Genomic DNA, 23,480 nt, shown 5'->3' on the forward strand with positions numbered 1-23,480 from the left:
CCAGTGGCTTTCATTTTAAACTCTATTGGCGCATTTTTTTTTTCTGGTATTTATATCTAGATTTTTAAATAACGCAGTGTCTTGCTGTTCTCTGACTTGTAAGCTTGAGGAATTATCTAATGACTTCCCAGTAGGAAAGAGGAAGATTTAACTCTTGTCTGCCTCCAGTGACTCCTCACAGCACATTCACCGTTTCTGTCTCCACTGCCGCTCACTATATAGATACAGCAAAACTTTGGTTAGAACCCTATCCACTGAGCCACCTGGGAAGCCCTATCAAACTATCGGTGGATAATAAGAGCGTTTCATTAGGTATTAATGATTATATTTGGAAAGACATAGAAGAATTTTATTTCATATTAAATTATTAATACATTTAGGTCTATGTGATCATTCTCTTATAATATACATGTGATTGTATGAATTCTGTTCATAGCTGAGCCTTGAACTAATGATTGGTGATGATTACTTCTCCTTATCTATACCACTCTTTGTTTTCCCTGGTGTTAATAGTTGCCTTGTGTTAATAGTATTATATTATTATTGTTTCAGTTCTAAATTCTTCAGGCCTAAACTTCCTTCATATATGCAGGCACATGAGGTATTTTTTGATTCATCTCCTTGGAGAACTTTCCACAATCCCTTCCTCTAATACTTGTCCTGGCATCTTGCACACAGCTCACTCCTGTTTCCAGTACTGGCTTTCCTATTTCCTGTGTCCCAAGTCCTCTTCTGTCCTGATTTACTCTTACTTTACCGGAGTACTCCCTCCAACAGCTTCTTGAGAGAGGACATATGGGAAATAAATTATTTGAGACCTTGGTTGCTGCTTTTTCTCTTTGGAAGTTTGTAGGATTTTTCTTTTTGTTCCCAGTGTTCTGAAATGTCCTGTTACTGAGCCCTTCAGATGTAAAATCTAGTGGCCTTCAGCTCTGGGAAATGTTCTTGAGTTATTTTGATGTGTTTCCCCCTCTTGTCTGTTCTGTTTGCCCTTTCTGGAATTTATTATTCAGGTGTAGGATCCCCTGGACTTGCACTTCAGTTTTCCTATTTTTCTCATCATTTTTTGAATGGGACTTTGTCTTCTAATCCTTTTGTTGGGTCCTTTTCATTTCTAGGATGGTATTTTTAATTTCCGAAAGCTTTTCCCCCTTTAAATTATCTTTTTCTTAGTAATGGTATTCTGTTCTTATTTCATGGCTGTAGCATCTTATTGTTGTTCAGTCACTCAGTCATGTCTGAATGTTTGCGACCCCATGGACTGCAGCACTCCAGGCTTCCCTGTCCTTCGCCATTTCTGGGAGTTTGCTCAAACTCATGTCCATTGAGTCGGTGATGCCATCCAACCATCTCATCCTCATCCCCTTCTCCTCCTGCCTTCAGTCTTTCCCAGTATCAGGGTCTTTTCCAGTGAGTCAGCTCTTTGCATCAGGTGGTCAAAGTATTGGAGCTTCAGCATCAGTCCTTCCAATGAATATTCAGGGTTGATTCCTTTAGGATCGACTGCAGTCCTTGCAGTCCAGGGGACTCTCAAGAAAAGTAGCATCTTTTCTTAGTATATTAATGGTAGTTTTGGTTTTTTAAGTGTTCTTTTAAAACTTCTGTTGCTTTTGTGTGTATATATGTGTCTTCAACAACTGAAATTTATTTTCTCACAGTTTTGGAGGTTAGAAGTCCAAGATCAAGGTGCCAACGCTGGTGCTTTCTTGCAGCTTTTCTCCTTGGCTTACGGACGGCCGTCTTCTCCCTGTGTCTTTACATGGTCTGTCCTCTGTGTCTCTGTTGCAGTTTTATGTTTGTCTTGGTCTCTCTTTTTTCTTATCAGAGATTCTCCTCTGATAGCTCACGCTGCTTATTTGGCTGTTCTTATTTGAGAGTAGAAGCATGTGGAATGGGTTGGTCAATCCCTAGCTGATACCTACCCGAACCTACAGTTAGCGGGGTTTGACTGGGCTGTGTTGTTTATAAAACCCTCAACAGCATATTTGTTTAGGACTTTCCCTGTGAGCTAGTTAGTTCTCTATAAAGTTTTTCTTGGAGGATAAAGCCTGAGTGCTAACTATTGGGCTGTACTTTCCCAGCTTTAATACCAAAGAAAGAGCCCAGAGTCAACAACAAAGACATCAGTTATAGGGGGCAGTTTCCCTGGCTCATTGCATGCATGCTAAGTTGCTTCAGTCATCTCTGACTGTTTGTGACCCCACGGACTGTAGCCCACCAGGCTCCTCTGTCCATGGGATTCTCCAGGCAAGAATACTGAAGTGGGTTGCCATGCCCTCCTCCAAGGGATCCTCCCAGTCAAGGGATCAAACCCACATCTCTTATCTCTCCTGCACTGGCAGGCAGGTTCTTTACCACCAGAGCCATCTGGGGAAGCCCAGGCTTGTTAGTTACCAGGGAAACCAGCAGAGGGGCTGCCCCTCACTGCCAGTTTGATTAACTATCAGGTGGAGATATTCTGATCTAAAGATTAGAAAGGTTACCAGCTTGGAGGGAGCAAGTAGGAAGATCTGTCCTGTGAGTAGAGTGCAGGTAAAATAGATGCTATTCTGGCAGGGGACGTAGAGAACAGTCATGTTGAGTGGCCTGACCATAGACCAACTCCCAGGAGCCGAGAGGAAGAAGGTACAAATGCCTAGCATTCACTGCATAAACATCCAGTTAATATCTATGTTTACATTAAGTACCCTGACCCTCAACAGTGCCTGGTTAGCCAGAGACACTGTTTTACCCTCTCTGGACAACAGCCCTCCCATCTGTTCCTGGGTTCAGTAGCCTGACTGCCTGCAGCTGGGAGGGAAGGAGTTACCCAGACTTTCAACCAATTCTCCTTATTTCAGACACATTTTTTTCAGGTGGATATTTCAGATATTTCAGTACCTGGTGATACCAGTTCCTTAGACTTTCATAGAATTAGTGTGTCAGTCAAGCAGCTCCTCAATTTTTATTACTGTTTATGTGTGTGCATGCTTGTGAATATGTTTGTGTGTATGTATGTTTGCTTTTGGTGAACTGTTTTAAGGGAAGTTGTAGTCCTTATAAGACTTCATCCACAAAAATTTAAGTGTGCATCTCATATGAATAGGGACAGCCTCCCACACAACTGCAATGCTATCATCAAAGCTCAGAAAGTTAACATTACTCAGTAGTGTTATTTAATGTACAGTCCATATCTAAATGACCCCAGTTGTTTCAAAATGCATCTTTTATTCCCAAATACTCATCAAAATGCCTCTGTGAGGAAGACTGTACTTGTTCTTATATTGCAGATGACCAAAAATAAGATACCAAATTGGCAAGCATGAACCAATGTGCAATAAGTACTTTCTCAACCATTGTTGACACGTCTTCTTGCACCTACAACCTTGGAAACCACTTGTTTTTGAACCAGCTACAGCAAGAGGGCCCCTGGAGTGGTCAGTCTGCCTTGTTGCTAAGTGGCTCTCCATTCTACCGTTCTGCTGTTTGACTCCCATGGTTTATTTTTTAATATTGCTGTAATTTTGGGGGACTCGCTCAATTTGGGCCTACTCTTTCCTACAAATCTCAGTTTCTAGAGTTCACTTGGTCCCTGTTAAGCAGAGATAATGTTGGCATTGCCCCTGTTTGAGGTCACTGCAATTAAATTCCTTTACTGTAGGATGGTTGGGTGCTATGTGCAAAGTCAAAGCAGGTGAGGAGTAACTCTGTTAGTTTGAATTTTTTCTTTTGGTTATACTGAATTATGTAAGGGTCTTGGACATATTTCCTTTCAAACAATAAACTTTGGCGCTCCTAGTCAAAAAAAAACTCTGAAAGCGACCTCATAATTACCTCCCCTTCCACTTTCTTTCCTCCTTTCCACATCACCTTTGAAAGAATTCTTTGGTGCTGCAACCACTAAATTAACAAGCAGGAAGGAGATCTGGAGCAATGGGAGCCCAGGGAAAGGGAAGGGAGTAGTGACCCCTGGAGGCTGGGGGTGGGGTGGTGCTTACTTAAGTCCCTTAAGGATGCAGTTGCTGAATTTGTAAAGACCTCAGCAATTGAATTTCAGCCCTTTTTTGATCTGGGATATGTTCTCGGGCTGGTTTGCCTTTTAATAATTCCTCAACCAGCAGTCCAGCAGGGAAGAGGGACCTGGGAAGAGCAGCCCATTCCAGTTCCTGCATTTAACAAATCCTCTCAGCTCTTCACACTTGCACATTGATCCTTCTCTCTGTTTCTCCCTTCCTGTCTGTCCTGTGCCCACGGCTCCTCCCCGGCGGCCCCCACCATAGCCTTCAGCAGGAGTGGGCTGTCTACACTCTGGGCACACTGGGCTTGGCTCACTCACCAGGGTTCCCATTGGCACCTGTAATCCTATAAGTCAAGGGAAAGAAAGTGAAGTCACTCAGTTGTGTCTGATTCTTTGTGACCCCGTGGACTGTAACCTATCAAGCTCCTCCATCCATGAGATTTTCCAGGCAAGAGAACTGGAGTGAGTTGCCATTTCCTTCTCCAGGGGATCTGCCCAACCCAGGGATCGAACCCAGGTCTCCCGCATTGTAGGCAGACACTTTTACTGTCTGAGCCACCGGGGAAGTCAAGTAAAGGGAAAGCACTGCAGCTTGCAGTATGCCATGAGCATTTATATACACCCACTATGTAGGTGAGCTGCAAACAACTTTCTCTTAGTATTTCTCCCCTTTCTCACAGCAGTTCTGAGATGTGGGGCTGTTGTGTGGTGGTAGTTATTTCATCACTATTGTCAAAACAGAATTCTCCTTATGTTTATGAAACTTATAAAACCTAGTTATTTAAGTTCCAAGTTGGGCTCCCCTGGTGACTCAGTGGTAAAGAACCCACCTGCCAATAGAGGAGAAGCGGGTTAGATCCCTGGATCAGGAAGATCCCCTGGAGAAGGAAATGCCAAGCCACAACAGTATTCTTGCCTGGGAAATCCCATGGACAGAGGAATCTGGTGGGCTACAGTCATAGGGTTGCAAAGAGTCAGACATGACTTAGCAACTGAGCATACACATTTTTTATTAAACTTTTTGTTGACCTGTAGAAAAGACACAGATCATAAGAGTGCAGCTTCATAAATTTATGCAAACTCAACATACTAGGTAACCAGCACTGAAAAGGAAATAACATGTAGTTTCCAGCATCCCAAAACCCACCTTCCCAGGGTAACCACTGACCTGACTTCTCACAGCATAGATTAGTTTCAGCCAATTTTTATATCTTATGCTGTGCTTAGTCACTCAGTCATATCTGACTCTTTGCAGCCCCATGGACTGTAGCCTGCCAGGCTCCTCTGACCATGGGGATTCTCCAGGCAAGAATACTGGAGTGGGTTGCGATGCCCTCCTCTAGGGGATCTTCCCAACCCAGGAATGGAACCTAGGTCTTCCACATTGCAGGCAGATTCTTTACTGTCTGAGCCACCAGGGGAGCATTCATATCTTTTATAGTATTTAACAAGTAGAATGAAACTGAATATATATTTTAAAGAGAAAGTGACTTAGGAGCCCATATGTCCCTATGGGCTGGGGGAGATCCAGGGTAAGAAACTGCAGAATGAGAATGTCAAATAGTGTTTTTTCTTTCACTATTTCTGAAACAAATGGTGACGTTACTGCAGTGAGTCGCATGCTGAGAGTGACAGAGGAGCCCAGAGGACCTGTGGAGAAAATCATAGTAATAGAAATGCACCTACAATTGCCACGTCCAAAGGCGGTGTCCTTGGGGGAATTTTTAATATGTGCTCGCTTTGGGACTTCCAAGAAGGGTTGGGGGTGGGTGGGGTGTGCACGTGTGGCTGCCGTGGCTGTACAAATGAAATCATGGTGACTTTCTGAGGTTGGAGATCTTGGACCCCCTTTTCTAGTCTTCATGAAGAGTGGGACTTCACCTTCCCAGCTGGTAATCTGGAGGAGCTAGGTCAGAACTTGGTTAAGGCTCCCTTGCCCCCATGCTTGGATGAGAGTCAAGGACAGCCAGATGCCTTAAATGTCCTAGACATTTTTGTCTTCTTTGATTGTGGTGTTGTATGACAGTAGTCTTTTGGTCTTCAGGGACTCTAGCAATTTTCTCACCCAGGACAGATCTTAAATTCTGACTTTCCCAGTATTTGGGTTGTACCCCCGTCACTGGCTTGTATCTTGGCACAGAACTTGAGGGAAGTGGAGTTTTTAAGTGAAGATTTAAACCCACTTGCAGCATTCTCTGTACTCTAAAATAAAGTGAATTTTACAAGAAAAAATTTTACTCTTGTGCTTCAAAACAGCCATTTTGCTCCACAAGGTGAAAGAACATTTTGTAGAACCTGGTGTGATAGAAACTGGTGGCTTGTTTCATTTTCCCTTGGAGAATTAAAAATGCTTCACACATATCACTTTGTATTTTAAATAGTCCAGAGAGATATATGTTTAAATGGGATGAATAATTTAGTAAAGGTCAGTAGTAAAATGGAACTAATTTTTATTATACAAACAACGACTAATTTTTCACTAGGAAAATGATACCTTTTATCAAGGAGCAGTTAAAGGGATTTATCTTGCCATCCAGATACAATTAGGTTATTCTGTTTGGGTAGAAATTCGCATTGCAAAGCCATATTTTCTGTTTTATAAGATCTTTTATTTAGTACCCCCAAACATTTCTAATAGTTAAAGAATCTGTAAAATCAGCCATTTACTTTATCTGCATTACTGTTTTATAGACTTCTCAATCTTTGTTTCAGATTCAAGGCACCTACAGAGCACAGACCTTTTGAGATAAGAAAACCTTGAATCGACATTCAGTACTGAGATTATCCTTATGTATTTCATCTTTCATAATTACATGTAAAGCACTTATTGTCCTGTATCATACTCTTAGCTTTGTTGTTACTATTAGTTTCATGACTTAAGTCACATTCTTATGAATATTTTGCAGTAAATTAAGGAGACTAAAAAGTGAAGGGACTGTTAAATATAACATAATTTATACAGACAGGTGAGTGTTGTCTCCTTCAAAATAGACCCCTCTGGATTCAGGATCTGTTTTTCAGCAAGGTTGCATCAGGGTCTATGGCCTTAGCTTTTGAGACTTAAAAGTAACTTGGAACTAAATTTGGTACATACATAAAGGGTGAGCAGCTTACATAGGGAGGGAGCTAGCATTTCTCAAGCCTCCGTAACAGGACTTGTCTATACTTGAGTGTCCCTGCAAAAAGGGGGCTACTCACTCCATGTGATAGATGGGCAAGCTCATAGAAGTATATGGCCTGCCCAAGTTCACATAACTAGTAAGTGGGTTTGATCCCAGTCAGTGACTCATCCTGCCTATTATGCTGATTATTTGTTTTTTTCTGACTATGTTTAGAAGAATGTATCTCTATAGTCATAAAACTGATTTTTTTTAGGGGGGGTCTGGTTTATGAACCGATTACGGTTGCAAATGAACAGAAGGATGTAAAAATTTTTTTGAAAAATGTCTTATTATTGAAATAAGCAACTTAAGAGAACTCTGATAAAGATGTCTATCCTATTAATGTATATGAGAAAACCAGCATTTGAAATGATGTGTCATATGATAAATGAGCTCACCCATTTTCCAAATTATCTGACTTGAACTTCACACTGGATTTTTAAAAAGAATTTGTTGATTAATCTGTTGGATTGAGAGTCACTTTATTTATTATGTAAGTGATTTCAGGAACTTTAACTTGATTATTTTTGACTAGAGAGCTGGAAGCATTTGCTGCCATAGATTACTCTTTCATAGACAGATAATCCAGATAGAGTAGGGGGAAGGAGGGACCACCAGGCAACACTAAAAGTGGGAGTCCAGGCCTCTGTGAGGTTGTGGCCCCAGGTTGGGTCAGAGGTCACTGCCATCTGGAGGTTAGACCTGAAGGTGCTCTGGGTGGTTACAGGTATGTTTAAGTCTTTAGGGAATTGGAATTTTGCCACTAATGTCCCTTTTCTAATGGTTGTTGTTGTGTTCGACTCTTTGTGACCCCATGGACTGCAGCATGCCAGGCTTCCCTGTCCTTCACTATCTCTTGGAGTTTGCTCAATCTCATGTCCATTGAGTCGGTGATGCCATCCAACCATCTCATCCTCTGTCGCCCCCTTCTCCTCCTGCTCTCAGGCTTTCCCAGCATCAGAGTCTTTTCCAGTGAGTTGGGTCTTTGCATCAGGTGATCCAAGTATTGGAGCTTCAGCATTAGTCCTTCCAGTGAATATTCAGGGTTGATTTCCTTTAGGATTGACTGGTTTGGTCTCCTTGCTGTCCAAGGGACTTATCTTCTCCAGCACCACAATTCGAAAGCATCAATTCTTTGGTTTTCAACCTTCTTTATGGTCCAACTTTCACATCTGTACATGACTACTGGAAAAACCATAGCTTTTACTATATGGACGTTTAGAATTTTTAAGATGTAGAAAATAACACATTTCATAAGTCCAAGACTACTGCTTGCTCTTTTGTGATTTATTAGCCTAAATTATTTAAAAAACTTTTATATTATTAAAAACTACTTTTGTGTAGTCCAAAATACATAAAGGTTGTATTTATATTTCACATAGTTCTTGGTTGCCCAGTACATGTTTTCTGAACTGAATCAGATCGAACACAAAGATTTACAAAGTAGGTTAAATGTACTATACCATATTTTATAGTCTCTTAATTAGATTTGTTTGCTGGCATGGGTAAACCTTTTTTTTTTTTTTTTAAATATACCAAGAAGGACAGTAGAGTATTTAATACAATATAACTGACAAAAGCAATGAAAAAGTGTCATATACCTGATGCATTGAGATCTAGCATCAGGGGCTGGGGAGAAGCCCTGCAGGAAGCCGTGCATTCCTCTGGAAGTGTCAGGGTCAACTCTGGGTGGTGAGTCTCATTCAAGACAGAAACTCATGCCAGTCGTTTAAAAAAAAATCTCTTTCCAGAAACCGAAAGCTCCAGCATCTCCTGACACAGTGGAAGATTTCTGCCTTTCCTTTCCTAAACCGCCAGTGGACCCCGCGAAGATTAGAAGAATAAGCAGTGCCCGGGCGCGTTTATTCAGGGCGGCCTCCCAGGGAGCTCTTCTGCCAGCCAGGACCCTTCTTCCCACTCAGTGTAAGGAAAACCTTTAAAACGTAATATACTTTAAAACCTGGGGGCAAACATGTTTCTTGAATTTACACCCAGGAACTATGTGTATATGATTTTTTACGTTAACTAAGACTTAGTATCGTGCAAAAGCTGGTTAAGAAACATTTGTATATTTTTCTGGGTGTCTATGAAGAATACCTAAATATTAGTTTTTTTTTTTTTTTTTTTTTTAATGTTACTTGGTAGAAAAAGAATCTTAGGATAAGTGTTTTTTTAGTGAATGAGTTCACCTACACTGGAAGTAATTTCTAAATTAGAATTCCAAAAGTTGTTCATTTCATTAGGCATATTTAAGATTTATATAATGTACACTCATGAAAATACCTTTCTGATCCCATGTGAAAATTAGAAACACAACTTGAATGGGACTTTTCCTACAGCCCCAGAAATGTTGGCTGCTGCTGCTGCTAAGTCACTTCAGTCGTGTCCGACTCTGTGCAACCCCATAGACGGCAGCCCACCAGGCACCGCCGTCCCTGGGATTCTCCAGGCAAGAACACTGGAGTGGGTTGCCATTTCCTTCTCCAGTGCATGCAAGTGAAAAGTGAAAGTGAAGTTGCTCAGTCGTGTCTGACACTTCGAGACCCCATGGACTGCAGCCTACCAGGCTCCTCTGTCCTTGGGGTTTTCCAGGCAAGAGTACTGGAGTGGGTTACCATTGCCTTCTCCAAGAAATGTTGGCAGGTGTCTTAAACCTGTAAACAGAGAAGATAAAAACCTCAGATTCTAAGGAATATCCCGGTAATTGGAATCACCCCTTGTCCAGAGCATACTAAGAGTTTTACAGACTGTAGCAAATACTCCATTAGTGGGGTGACAGTCAATTTAGTGGATCACGCCAGCATTTAAAACAATATAAAGTAGGATAAAATAGAATGGAAAATATCAGAGCACATTGCAGACAGTGAACGTTAGTATGTCTTTAAGGATTTCACGTCAGCCTCATATGTGTGTTCAGTATCATATTATAAATTTACTATACATCATGCTTACACCATATTATACATTTCTCATTACTAAAATTACACCATATTATACATTTCCTGAAAGTTGAAAATCCAGTTTAGCTGGGGCTGACAGAACCAGCCCTCCTTCCGTCGACAAGGATTGATGAAGAGAGGGCAGGTTTATACTCACAGAGAGGAGACACTGCACATGATCCCAGAAGTTACGGTAGAAGCCACTCCCTAAGCATCCTACTTGTTTGACATATAAGCCTTTTCTCTTAACTAGTCACCAGCATCAATGTAGAAGATCTCACAGAGGACTCGAGATGCATGACTGTTTATGCGAGTAGCCCTCAGCCCCATTAGCCTGGTGTGTGATCTGCAGTTCCTGGGCCTCCCCAGCGCACTGCACTCACTTTCCTGTCTGGTCCCTATGGTCCCTGACACAGCTGAAGAGAGAGAATCAGGGAGAAAGGAAGGGGCGGGCAGCACAGGGTGTGCGGGCCACGCTCGATGCTGTAAGAAGTGTGTAATTAGGCATTCTGCGTTACCTCGCTGTCCCCATTTGTTTCTTTTCTAATAGGCAACTGGCTATTTATTGAGCACCTACTAGCTGCCAGGTACCAGTTTAGGCCAACAGAGTCTCACCCTCAAAGGGGAGATAGACAGTAAACAGGAAAACCCAGAGATAAGATAGGCTCCGATGAGTGCTAGGAAGAAGATAAGCTGGATCGTGGGACAGGAGTGACTGTGGCAGAAGGAATTGTGTCAACTCTGGAAGGTGTCCCTGAAGAGGTGGTGTCTGAGTTGAAATGTGAATAATGATAAGAAGACAGCCAGGTAGAAATCTGTGAGCACAGTGCGCAGGCTGAAGGGGCAATGAGGCTGGAAGGGGGTACAAGTTCGGCTGGTGGATCCTGAGGCCTGTGTGGCCAGCAGGGGGAGGGAACTGAGGTCCCAGAGCCATTTGGGGCCAGGCCAGTGGGAGGATGTGGCCAGGGCTTTATCCTTGCTGCAGTGAGAGGCCAAGACAGGATTTAAGCAAGGGAGAGACATCATCGGGCCTCTGTTTCTCAATAGTCACTGCACTTTTAGAGTCACCGAGGAACTTTTCAGATGTTGCTCCACCAAGGCCCCCAGCAGACCAGTTACATCAGAAAGGGTTGGTACTTACGGGAGCCAAGTCAAGAGGGGATGGGCTCCAGCAGCCACACGGTGCGGAGTGAGGTCAGACTCAGATAGGAACGGCGCCGCTTCTCGTAAACAGGAGGGCAGAGCTGTTGTTTATGCGATGTTTTTGCTTCTGAGCCCAAACGCCACACACATTTAACTCTTGGTGGCTCCCACTTGAAAACCGGGCTGCTTGCTGAGCTGTTCCCATGTAGTGTGGAGGTACCAGGAGAGGTGGACATTTCCCCACCGGCTGAAGCGTGTCTCTGACTGGGTTCTTCCATCCACCCTGTGGGCAGTTGCCCCCTTCACCATTCCCACCAACCTTGGCAGTCTGCGTCAGTGCCCAGGAAACAATGGCAGTAAAAAGTCATTGTCTTTTTGAAAGCGCACATCACCCAATTTAAAAAAGTGTTCTAACGCTCCAGGCTTGGACTCCCTGTCCTTTGTACAGGAGCTCCCCGGGCTTGTCTCAGAATCCCTATTGTTTAAGAAAAGGTATCTTTTGTTGGGAAACAGGCTGTAAAGGCTGCTGTGCAGACGGGGCCAGAGGGTGTGTCCCTTCCCCTGGTATGAAGTCCTTAGTAGCTGACAACTTCCCCAGCAGAGCTGGGGGGGCGTGGTGGCAGGTTTGGAATTCCTGATTGAGGAAAATGAGAGAAGAGATGTGTATAGTCACGTTCATGGGGCCAGCAGTGTAATCTTTTCTGTTCAGATAGAGGTTTTGGCTGAAAGTGACCGTGTCGCTCCAGTTATTCTAGCTAGATGGAGACCTCCAAGCAGGTTCCACCTTCTCACAGCCCTTGTATCTTAGCCATCCCAGACAGGCATCCTGCATGGGCTTCCTGAATGTCCCCGGAGTCTGTGTTCTCCATCCCACTGATGCCACGCCACGTTTATCACCTCTCACCCTATCCCTGGTCATCTAGCACTCCTGTCTTGCTCCACCTTCAGCTTGCTAGGGGGTTGCAGGTGGGTCAGCATTGGAACCTTCGGCCCTTGGAGGTGTCAGAGCCTGATCACACTGAGCGCCCACCCAGACATGGCTGTGAGCAGCAGCCTTGTCCTTCTATCCTGGTGGACTGTGAAAAATGATGACTTTCTCTCAGTGTGCCATAAGGAACAAGAGGTCAGGAAGCAAATAAAAATCAGATTGCTTATCTTCTTGCTGAAAACCCTTCAGAGAGCCCTTGCTGTGTCTAAAGGAGTGGTTGCCAAACTAAGTTCCAGGGAACACTTTTGGCAAAAATGCAACTTTTCCTTGGAGTAAAGGTCCCGTGCTCTGTTGCCATGCACGTGAGCAATTACAGGATGGGGAAGGCCATCTGGTGAAGTCACCTGTTTAGTTTTACTTTAGCCCAGCATTTCCCAGACCTACCTGGCTATGGACTATGTCTTTGGAAAACACAGTTTGGGAAACAGTGACCTAACACAGAAGTTGGCAGACTTTTCTGTGAAGGGCCAGCAAGTGAATATTTTAAACCTTCCAGGCCTCAGAATCTTCTGGTCAACCTTCTCAACTCTGCCAATGCAGTGGGAAAGCAACCGTAGACTGACCAGTGAAATTTGAAGTTTCATATAATTTTCACGTTACAAAATACTGTTCTTTTGATTTTCTTTTTTTTTGGATCAATCATCCAGACATATAAAAGCCATTCTTAGCTTGCATGCTACATAGAGGCAGGTGGTAGGCCAGGCTTGGTGGGGCTGCAGCTGACTGACTCGTGGTTCCCGGGTGAAGTCTTCCCCCTCCAGTGTGCACAGCTCCGCCGCAGCCTCACGTGCCAGGCTCTTCTCAGCCCTCCCTTTTGCCTGCCCACCCGCTCCCCGCCCCTGGCCCATGCACCAGCAGCGTGGAACCCTTGCAGTTCCCCTAGCCCATCCTGCTGTTTTGAGCTTCATGCAGGCTCTGCTATATAATTTGTTGGACCCAGTGAAAAATGAGAAAATGTGGAGCTCTTTGTTCAAAAATTCTTTAGAATTTCACGATGGCAACAGCAAAGCATTAAGCCAAGTGTGAGGCCCTTGTAAGCCTGGAGCCCAGCTTGATGGTCCAGATTGGACCCACGGGAAGCCAGCTCTCATCCCAGACCTTTGCTCCTTTTTCTCAGAAATTTTTTTTTTTTTGGAGGGGGATACTCCTGCTAACCCTTTGAAATGCTTTTCAGGCTCCACCTTCTCTGTAATCTTTCCCTGAGCAACTCCAACCCCTCAAGACTCTCCGTGCACTCCTCCTTACCTGGCGCAGACCACACTGCTCTGCATTTCTCTCTGGACAGATCTGCCTCTCTGTTTTCCCCTACTAGACTGAGTGGAAAAGGGGGTTTCTCTGTTTGAAGCCCAGGAGCCTGAATCAGGGTGTAGTCTGCAGTAAGTGCCAAAGAAATATCCTGAAACAGGACAGTTCCTATTTTCATGGTAAGGCTACTGATTGTTGAATCCTTTTGAAATGTACCCATGATCTACTACAAGATGAGTACAGCATACTGCATGTATTTGCCAGAGGGACCCGAGCTTCGTCACTCAGGCTCGGTTGAATGGTGGACCTCAGGCAGAATTAAGAGTGAGCCCCGGCTGCTCTTTGCTGTCGTGCTAACTGACCGCCCCCTCCTCAATTGTGAAAACAGAGGCTGCTGCTCCTCCATCTTCAAGTAGGGTTGCGTTTTCCCCTCTAGAACAGAAGCTCCATAGCGGCTGGGACTTCTCACTTCACCCCTAGACCACCAGCCCCTGAGTATCTGGCACATGGCAGCGCGTGCTTCATAAATATTTATGGAGCGAACAAGTGAAAGAAACGAATACTAAAATATAGGGACAGGCAAAAAATGCTTTGTAATCTGAAACAAAGTATGTGCTTTGTAATTCAGTCCTCAGGATGTTTAAGGATGTGTGGTGCTATGGAGAAAGCCCTGGACTAGCAATCCGGATTCTTGGGTTCCACGAATAATAATGACCACGACTTCTGGGTGTTGAGTGTGCTAGCTCTTTGGAAGTCACTTTACCAGGCCAGATCACTTAATTCTCACCACGTCTCCTAGAGGTGGGGACCACTGAGAAACAGGAGAGAAGCTGAGGGAGCTGCCTGCATCCCACAGCCTGTACCTAACCCCAAGTCTGATAGAATGCCAAGCCTGCCCTCTCCCTGCCATATATCCTAGCTCTCCTCAAACCTGCTCTGTGACCTTGGACTGATCACCCTTTGGGTTCTCAGTTTTCTCATCTGAAAAATGAAGGCTAGACTAGCCAATCTTTAAAGTTCCTTTCTGCTGTAAAATTCAGTGTTTTGAAAGCACAGAGCTTAGTCAGAGGAGCAGACGAGGTGGTTTTGTTATTGTTGGGTTTTTATTGGTTTGATGGTTCAAGCACAGAAAAGGAAGCCTTGACTCATTTTGGAAAAACTTGCAAAACTACTTCTGTACGAGAAATAGCTCATTCCCCTTGCCCCTTTGAAAAACATATGTTATCAGGAACTAGAGTTGAGTAGCAGCATCATGGGTCAGCTATTCCTAATGTCAATTTGGAAGAAACAATGTTATATTTTAAATCTAAGGATCTTGCCACTATAAACACAGTAGATGTTTCAGTTCAGAGACTGGACGTCCTTTTTTTGCAACTCTTATTTCTCTTGAGAAAGCCTTCCAAGTGTTCGGGTGCCCTCCTCTATCCCTGCTGGGAAATGGTCTGCTGGGCCCCTACGAGCCAGCTCCTGCTCCTCTGACCACCTTTCTCCTCCCCACCCTGTCGCACACGCCACTTATGCTGTCCCCTGAGGGCCCCAGACACACTCCTGCCTTTGGGTGTCTGCACCACCAGTTCCCTGCGATAGAAACACAGTCCCTTGTCATCTGACAGCTTGATGCCTCCCTTCCAGTAAGGGTTTGCCTACCATGCCCACCTGTTAAAATTTGCTCCCTGCCCCCATTCCCAATCCCAAGCCCCTCTTCCCCCTTCTCCACGTTTCTGCTTTTGTTTTTTCCCATAGCACCTACCCTCTTACATACTTCACTTATTATGGTCTGTTACTTATTGTCTGTTGTGTAAACAGGTGTACTAAGGATGTAAGCTCTGTGAGGGCAGGGATCTTTGCTCTGTCACTAACGTACCCCAAGTGCTTAGGACAATGCCTGACTTCAAGAAAACACTCGATATTTCTGAATGAAAAAGTTCCAGCATGATCAAATCCAGGAAGAAGCATTGCTATGGGACACAGAGGTATTTATGTGGACTAGGTAGTTCATAAACCTAAATTTGAGTATTTGCCTACAGTGAAAGACAGGGAAAGCCTGGCATACTGCAGTCCATGGGGCCACAAAGAGTCACGGAACAGCTGAACAACAACAAAACTCTAAGCTAATAGAGCTAAGATCTATTAATTTTTACCTGCTGAATTGATGATGTCAAGCCTGAATTAGTGATGAGGTCTTGCATGCATTCGGGGAGATTTTCTTTTTTATTAATAGATTTTATTTTTTAGAGCAGTTTTAGGTTTCATTTTATAGCCAAAGTGAGCAGGAAGTACAGAGAATTCCCACACCCTCCACCTCCCACCTCCTTTCCCCTATTAGTTAACATCTTGCCTTAGTGTAATGTTTTTGTTACACTAGATGAGCCAATATTGATATATTGTTATTAAGTAAAGCTGTTCAGGGAGGTTTTGTCCATATAATTCCAGACTCAATTATAAGTAATATATAACTTTTAAATTGTATAAATTCTTGGATTAAAAAAAATATTGAAAGATGGTGAATCCTAAAATAAATGCTTTGACAAAACATTTCCTTGGTTATTACAGCAAAGAGAGTGGAATCCGAAGAAACAGTTACGACAAGGGACTCTATGGTGAAAATAAATGGGATTTACTTAACAGAATCAAAGGCCATAGGCCACTTAATGCGTCATCCACTTCAGCTAACGTATGATGGAGACTTCAGTAAAATCACGGAGCAAGATATGTTTAAAGGGGCGACGTCCTTGCCGTTTCATCTCAGAAGTGGAGGGTCAGTATTCTTTTCACTTAATTTCCAGGTCAGAGCAACTGTGTCATTTACCAGTTTGTTCTCTCTGTTATGTAGATGATTGATTTGCATTTTTCCCTTTTATGTAAACAAATTTTAAATTTATGATGCATGAGTAGGAGAGATTCCTTCTCAGGGCTGAATGGTGTTGATTTTATGTCTCCCTCTTTACTCCTCAGGAAAACATTTATTCGTACCTGCCAAAATGCTGCTTTGATAGGGCTGTCAGACTAAAGTCTCTGCTTTATTTGGGCTGTTCCAGCCAGCCCTTGAGTGATGACTGATCATACTGTTTGTGTTATGTGGGATTCTTGCCCGGCCTGGAATTTCTCACTACCTCCCTTTAGGTTAGTTCACTCTTGTGGACTCCACCAAACTTGATTTATCTTATTTTCCAGTAGAAACTTGGATTAAAATATTTATTTTGCAAACTAGATTTAAAACAGGAGAGTCCTGTGGATTTCGCTTATCTGTAATACCTCACTACTAATCCCTCATGAAATGAAGGATCCGGAGTTACTCTGTTTCATACCACATTCCTGGAGAAGGCTTTTTTTTTCCACCCCGGTCTGTGTTGACCCTTTCACCAGCCCCTACCTGTGTTAGAACCCCTAAGTTCACACCATGTTCCTAGATATGGTTTTCTAGCAATTTTCCTACCGTATTAAGGATTTGTAGAGAAATGTTCACTTTGTGAATTCTTACCCTGGTGTTTTCCTAAGGAAGCCTTGAATAACTGGGGAACCAGGGGGGCAAAGAGAGCAGGCTGTGGTTTCCAGTCCCAGCCAGCAGTGGTGCTAAGATGGGCAGGAGGTCTTGAACTGGACAGGGTCACTCAGAGATATTTTTCTATGATTTTCCATTGGGTCATTGTGAACAACTGCCCAGTTAGGATTTGCTTAACAAGATTAAATTCCATGGGCCATTTTAAGACCAAGTGCTTGTTGCCCTCACTTTAGATTCGGGTCTGACTTTGGCTTGTACGTATGTCGGGTGCTTAATACCGCATCCACCCCTACTGGCTGCTTGGCAGTTGGTTAGTTTAGCTGAACTGACCTTGTCTGCTGACACAGCCTGAAGAGCATTGCACACGCAGACTTTATATTAGGCAACCTAGTAGTCCTTGTAATGTCGCTTTGCATTCAGAACATTTTTTTAAATTAAAGGAAAAATGAAATGTCTCCTTAAGTGGAAGAGAAGGGCTTCAAATTGGGACTTTGGGAGTTGAGCACAAAACATCAAACTGGCCATTGCAACAAATCTTTTCCAGTTGGTGAATAAGAATAGGCTGTGAACCTCAGAGCTTAAACATAAAAGGCAGCAGGAGAACTTGTGTTTCTTTCAGCGCTGAACTGAAACGGAAACATTTATCTTGCTGCACCCATCCTTACAGTAATTAAAGTTGACTAGGAAAAACCAGACAAGAGCTGTTTTTCTTTTCTTCTTTTGCAAGCCTTCAAATGTTGTGGAATAATCTAGCAAGGGTTCAGTATTTATTCCTCAGTCTGGGACAGCAAAGGCATTTTCGGTTACATATTTTTATCTCACACACAGCAGACGAGAAATCAGTTAGGGACTGGTGGCACTTCTTCCTGACGCTCCAGAATTAGGAGGTGCTGGGAAGCAGCACTGGTTGCTTTCTTTTCGCTTTGTTAGGATGTCTTTTGCATCGTTCAGTGAATTGTGTCTGCCCTGGATTTGTCATACACCCTGGCAGGTTTAATTTCCAGTAACATTTTGGCTTTATGAATCTTTACCCCTTTTAATCATTGGATGGGATTTTTGTTGAGGTGGTGCCAGAAAAAAAATTTTTTTTATACAGTAGGATTAAAACAAACCAGAAAATGGAAACTCTTAGCAGTTCTTTCATTAATTGCATTCATGAATCAATCTGGAACACTTGAGATGGTTGTTTCTGGTAAACATTTAAGCAAATAATTCCAAGAAATGATCTTTGCTGTGTAGTGGAGTATTCCCAGTCTTGATGCTAAAGCCCTACCCTCAATTAACATGTTTTCATGTTTAGACCAGAAAGTGGGAAATGAAGACTCCTGTCAGTGAGCTGAGCTGGCTGGAGAAGGGAGAAAAGGGATTGCGTAACTGGAGCTGACAGGGGGTTGAGGGCTGAGAAGGAGAGGGCGGAGGAAGGGAGGTCAGGCTCCGCACAGGGTCTTTGCTGCTGATCTGGCGTGGGAGCCGCCACCTTCGTGCCTGTGCTTCATGCCTAACGAGAGAAAGGAGTAGTTTAATTTGGTGAAACTGTGTTGATTTTAGGGAAACCCTTAATTTAGAACAAACTCAGACCTGGGGTGGACTGGAGTTTAACTTGACGTTGGTCGTGATGGAAAAAGGACTTGCTAGACAAGGCATCGTTGCAGACAAGGTTGGGGGTGGGGAAGTGGGCACTGTTTAACTTTCCAGATGAGAACAGCACTCTCCAGCCCTCACTGAACTGTCATCTTCAAACCATGTGCCAATTAGCGACAGTCTGTGTGTCCATGCGAGGATTCCAAGTTTGGCAGGCCTGCAATCAGCAACACCCCATCTTCTCTTGCTTTATGTTGCTATATGTTTTGAAAATAGCTTTCTTCAAAATACATACGTGTGTGTGTATCTCCATCATCTATCCAGTGGTTCTATCTGATGAACCCTTTTATACATCTGCTTTTAAAAACCTTCTAAGAGTTTCGGTGTAAATATTGTTCAATTTCTTGTGGTTTGGAAATTTGATTTTTAAGAGGAAAGTCCAAGAGCAGTTACTTGTGGAGGGTTCAGAACTCTTTGGGGGTCAGAATCTGTGGGTTCAGAATCAGTTCTCTCTCAGCCACTTGATTCAGCTGAAGGTTCTTTTTTTAAAAAGTTTTTTTTTTTTTTTTAATTTATTTACTTGGCTGTGCCAAGTTGTCACTGCAGCACGCCAGTTCTTTAGTTGCAGATGGGAACTCTTAGTTGAGGCACATGGGATCTAGTTCCCTGACCAGGGATTGAACCCGGCCCCCCCTGCATTGCAAGGTCAGAGTCTTAGCCACTGCACCATCAGGGAAGTCCTCAGCTCTGTGTTCTTGGACAAGCCTCTGAACACTTCCAAGGACTCAGTTTTCTAATCTGTAAGCTGTGCTCCTTTCACCCCTGTGTCCTCCTAGCACTCACCAAAAGCTGTGAAATGAGAGTAGTCGGTTCGGAGGTGGGCATGTGATCTACACCAGGCCAATTGAATCCTTCCCTGGGACTTCTGCCAAAGCCTTTGGGGAAAGCGCTCTTCCTCAAGGTTCCCAGGCTGTAAAGAATGACATAGTCTTGGAGCCAACAGTGGCTATTTCATTGCCTGTGGAGGATGACTGACAGGAAGTGACATATAAACAAGCAGAGCCAAGGAATGGAGACAGTGACTAAGTTCAAGGATGACATATAAGCCCCTAAATCCAGCTGTGCGTGAGGCCACCACATCCACAATATGTTCTTTTCTCTCTTTCTCTCTCTGGCCCTTCTTTCCTTTCTTCTTTCTTTCCTTCCTTCCTCTTTCTTTTCTTTCTTCCTTCCTTTATTTACTTTGACAGGAACAGCTTATGGTACTTTAGTTTTTTGTCACTTGGAATATGGCAACCAAGAGTCTTGTTAACCTGCTAGACTCTGTGAAATAGAGACAAAGACAAGGACAAAGCAAGAAACAAAGTGAATCTCTCCGTTAAGGAAGATGTATCCAGCAGTCTTTAACTAGAGAAAAGAGAGGTAAGGATGTGAGCAAGCCACAGGAGAAATGGGGAAGCCACAGTCAAGGCCTCATTCAGGAGCCAGAGTGTGGGGAACCCCCTGTCCAGTGGTTAGGGTTTTATGCTTTCACTGCTCAGAGTCCTGTTTCAGTCCCTGGTCAGAGAACTAGGATCCCACAAGCCGTGCGGTGTGGCCAAAGTGCAAAGAGCTGAAGTGTGAAGCAGCACAGGGGAAATGGAGCTGAGAGTGACACGCTCTCCTCATTTTCTGTGATCCTGCCAGTTGTGTGTGTGTGTTTATGGGGGAGGGAGTTTGATAGATTAGAACCTAAGGAACCCAGCCTGTGAAGAGGCTTTTCTGTGGATCACGAAACCTGCTACATACTGTACACACCTGCAGGTTGAGAAAAAGGACAGACTTTTCAGATAGATATTCAGGGAAAAGTTGAAGCTACAGAGCACCCCAGTTCTCGCCCTGCATGGACTGTTTTCATTCTTCAACAAATCCATGGCTCTGTTTCAAGATAAATAACGCTAGGACAAGAGTGAACATGGAACCCGAGCATAGCTTTGTAATGAACATAACAAAAGACAGATGAAGGAAATGGGTCGCAAAAGGAACGGCCCTCCAAGAATAAGGAGAGTTTTACAAAAGGGAAAAGAGCTCTCCATTGGCTTGTAAGAATGCAAATTAGAGATTTTAAGTCCTTGATCTCGTGAAGAGAGAGTACACTCACAGTTCTTAAAAAAGAAATGAAAGAAAAATGTATAAACATGGAGAGAAAAGCCACATCAGAAGTAAAAACAGCTGAAAATGCAGTCAGATGTGGTGGTTAAGCTAGAGGAAATCAAACATAGAGGAGTGAATGAGAAAATAGGAAAATGATTAGAGAGACTGAGATAGAAATGAGAGGCATGGCACTTGTATTCCTGAAGGGGAGAGTTCTCTTCCCTTCCCCCATCTTACTTTGACTAAGTGCCAGACACTCTTCCAAGTGATTTACATATATTAACTCATTTGATATTCACAACAACCCACTGAGAATGGAAAAGATGGGAACAAGAAAAATATTGACATAATAGAAGATGACGTTCTGAAATAGAGATTCAAATCCAAAGCTCAAAAGGACATGTCATGTTCCAACAAAATTTGACACGGAATAATCCACACTAAGACATTTCTAACAGTGCTCAGCACTAGTACCGTGCCCAGTACGTAGAACACACCCCATTAGTAATTGCTGATGGAGTGCGTAAATGCAAGAAGGCGGCCTATGGCGATCAGGCTGAACACGCAAGTCCCATAGAAGGAGAAAAAGGCTGGCTGCCTCTGGCTTTATTAGAGTTTCTCTCAGTGCTGGAAGACAGTGGAGTAAGGCCTATGGAGTCCTGAGTTCCAGCCACATTGTCCTTCAGTTAAAAGGCAACAGAGAGACCTTTTCATTGTGAATGGATCGGGGGACTACAGTATTCACGCACTCTGGAGAGAACTCTTTTACAACAAAACGATGAGTCAGAATTCAGAACTGAGAAACGAGGGAGCTATCATAAAATTATCCATGGTGAGTATTGACTTTGTTTTCATATTGAATTAAAACTAAACAACTCTGAAAATGATGGTTACGGAACAGAAACCTTGACGATTGTGATATTAGCATAAATAACCAAAACTGGTTCCTGGGAGAAAGTGTGAGTGAATAGATGTGTCAGTAGCTGCAGTCTGAAATTGAAGTATGTAGTTGAAAGAGTGATTTCAGCATCCTAATGCTTTTTATTCTTTCTTTTCTTAACTTTAGAGAGATCTTTTAGAAACTAATATCTCTTGTGAAGACCCATTCATCTGAAGCTCTACAATTCCTTCAGTTTCACCTCAGTTTCTGTTTCTCTGTCCTATTGAAGTAAAATTTATACTTTATACTTTTAATTACATTGACACATATAGTATCTGTGTGTCAAATCCCATTTATATGTATCTTTTACCTGCCCTCATTCTTTTGTCTTTTTATCTGAATATATGCAAAATATGTCTGGAATGATGTTTGCCACATATTAACTATTTATTTCTGGGTGGTGGGGTCCTAGATGATTTTCTAAATCTTCTTTGTACTTCTTATATTGCCCGGCCTTAAAAATAATAAATATATCATTTTTTCCAAACATAATGAAGTCATTATTCTTTTAAGAAATTAAGTAAATGTGACTGAGAAACTGTTTCCTTTGGAAAAAACAGATGTGACCAGAATGATTTTGTGGAGTCCCACCTTCTTTGACAGCATCTATTTGACAAGGATTTCATGATAAGCAAAGCCCTGGACTAGTGGGGTTGGGAGATACACAAATAATCCCCATCCATGAGGACCTTCCTGACATGGCAGGCTCTGATGCTCAAGCGCAGTTCTTGGAGCAGCAGCATCTGCATCACATGGGAGCTTGTTAGAAGTGCAGGGTCTCAGACCTGCTGAATTAGAATCTGCATTTTATAAGGTATCCAAGTGATTCTAATACACACGAAAGTCTCAGAAGCACTGTTCAATGATTAACGCTAGAGTGAAAGAACTGAAAAAAAGGGCCTTGGGAGTTCAGAGGTGCGGGAACCTATCTCTGACTTGGAGATCAGGGAAGGTTTCCTGGCGTCTGTGGGGTTTGGGATGCCCCTTGAGGATGATTTTCACAAGGCGGGTGGGAAGGCTCTGTGTTCTTTGCTACAGGAGCAGCATAAGCCACGGGGGGATTTGACTTGGTGGTGGGTTCAGAGAAAGGCAGATGGCCTGTTGTAGTGGACACATGGGTCCTGATGCTGTAGACTAGTACATGGAGCACTGAGAAGTTTTCAGGGGAGTGATGCTGGCAGCTGCATGAAGGACAGTTGGAGACGGAAGAGCAGTTGTAGCCGTTCCAGTGGGAAGATGATAATGTGTGAGCTGGAGCAGCCCACTGGGACATGGGAATGGAGAGCAGATCGTCAAAACCATGTGGAATCATTTCCTCAGAAACACCGTGGAACAGGGTAAATGCCAGCAACTCTCACTGTGCTGATGTACTCGTTGCTGCCATAGTGAGAAGCTACAGGGCTCTTCATGTGAGACCCCTTGAAACTGGAGCTGTAAAAGGTGAAGGGGAGCATGGAACTGTGGACTTTCACTCTTAAGTAAGGGAATTTAAGCCTAAGTTAAGCTAATGTGATAAGATACAAAGCAGTGTCTAGTCAACTTTCTACATACAGAACTTGAGTAATAACCACTTGGGTTTCCCTCAAGGCTCTGGTAAAGAATCCACCTGCAATGCAGGAGATGCAGGCTTGCCTCTGGGTTGGGAAGATCCCCTGGAGAAGGAGATGACAGCCCACTCCAGTATTCTTGCCTGGAGCCTGGTGGGCCATAGTCCACAGGGTCACAAAGAGTCGGATGCATCTGAGCAACTGAACAACCATAACCAGTTAGTGATTATTGAAAAAGGTGCAAGAGTATATGTATGCATAGTCTCTGAAAATGTATATTTTAAATCTTGGACCATCAACTCAA

The 23,480-nt window shown here is 43.4% G+C and overlaps 1 protein-coding gene across 5 annotated transcripts in view; it reads left to right on the forward strand.

The window, feature by feature from the left end:
* ARMC2 (armadillo repeat containing 2) overlaps nt 1-23,480 on the forward strand; it is a 120,562-nt gene that overhangs the window by 7,405 nt on the left and 89,677 nt on the right. For 4 of the 5 annotated variants that reach the window (XM_044924371.2, XM_044924370.2, XM_025294693.3 and 1 more), the window contains 2 exons: nt 8,910-9,081; nt 16,027-16,231. In XM_044924371.2, the coding sequence (XP_044780306.1) occupies nt 8,910-9,081; nt 16,027-16,231 (377 nt within the window). Of the gene's footprint in view, nt 1-2,498; nt 2,626-8,909; nt 9,082-16,026; nt 16,232-23,480 lie in introns of those variants that run through there. The other variant, XM_044924372.2, reaches the window with a different exon arrangement.

The sequence above is a fragment of the Bubalus bubalis genome, chromosome 10 (assembly GCF_019923935.1).
Source record: "Bubalus bubalis isolate 160015118507 breed Murrah chromosome 10, NDDB_SH_1, whole genome shotgun sequence".
Lineage (NCBI taxonomy): Eukaryota > Metazoa > Chordata > Mammalia > Artiodactyla > Bovidae > Bubalus > Bubalus bubalis.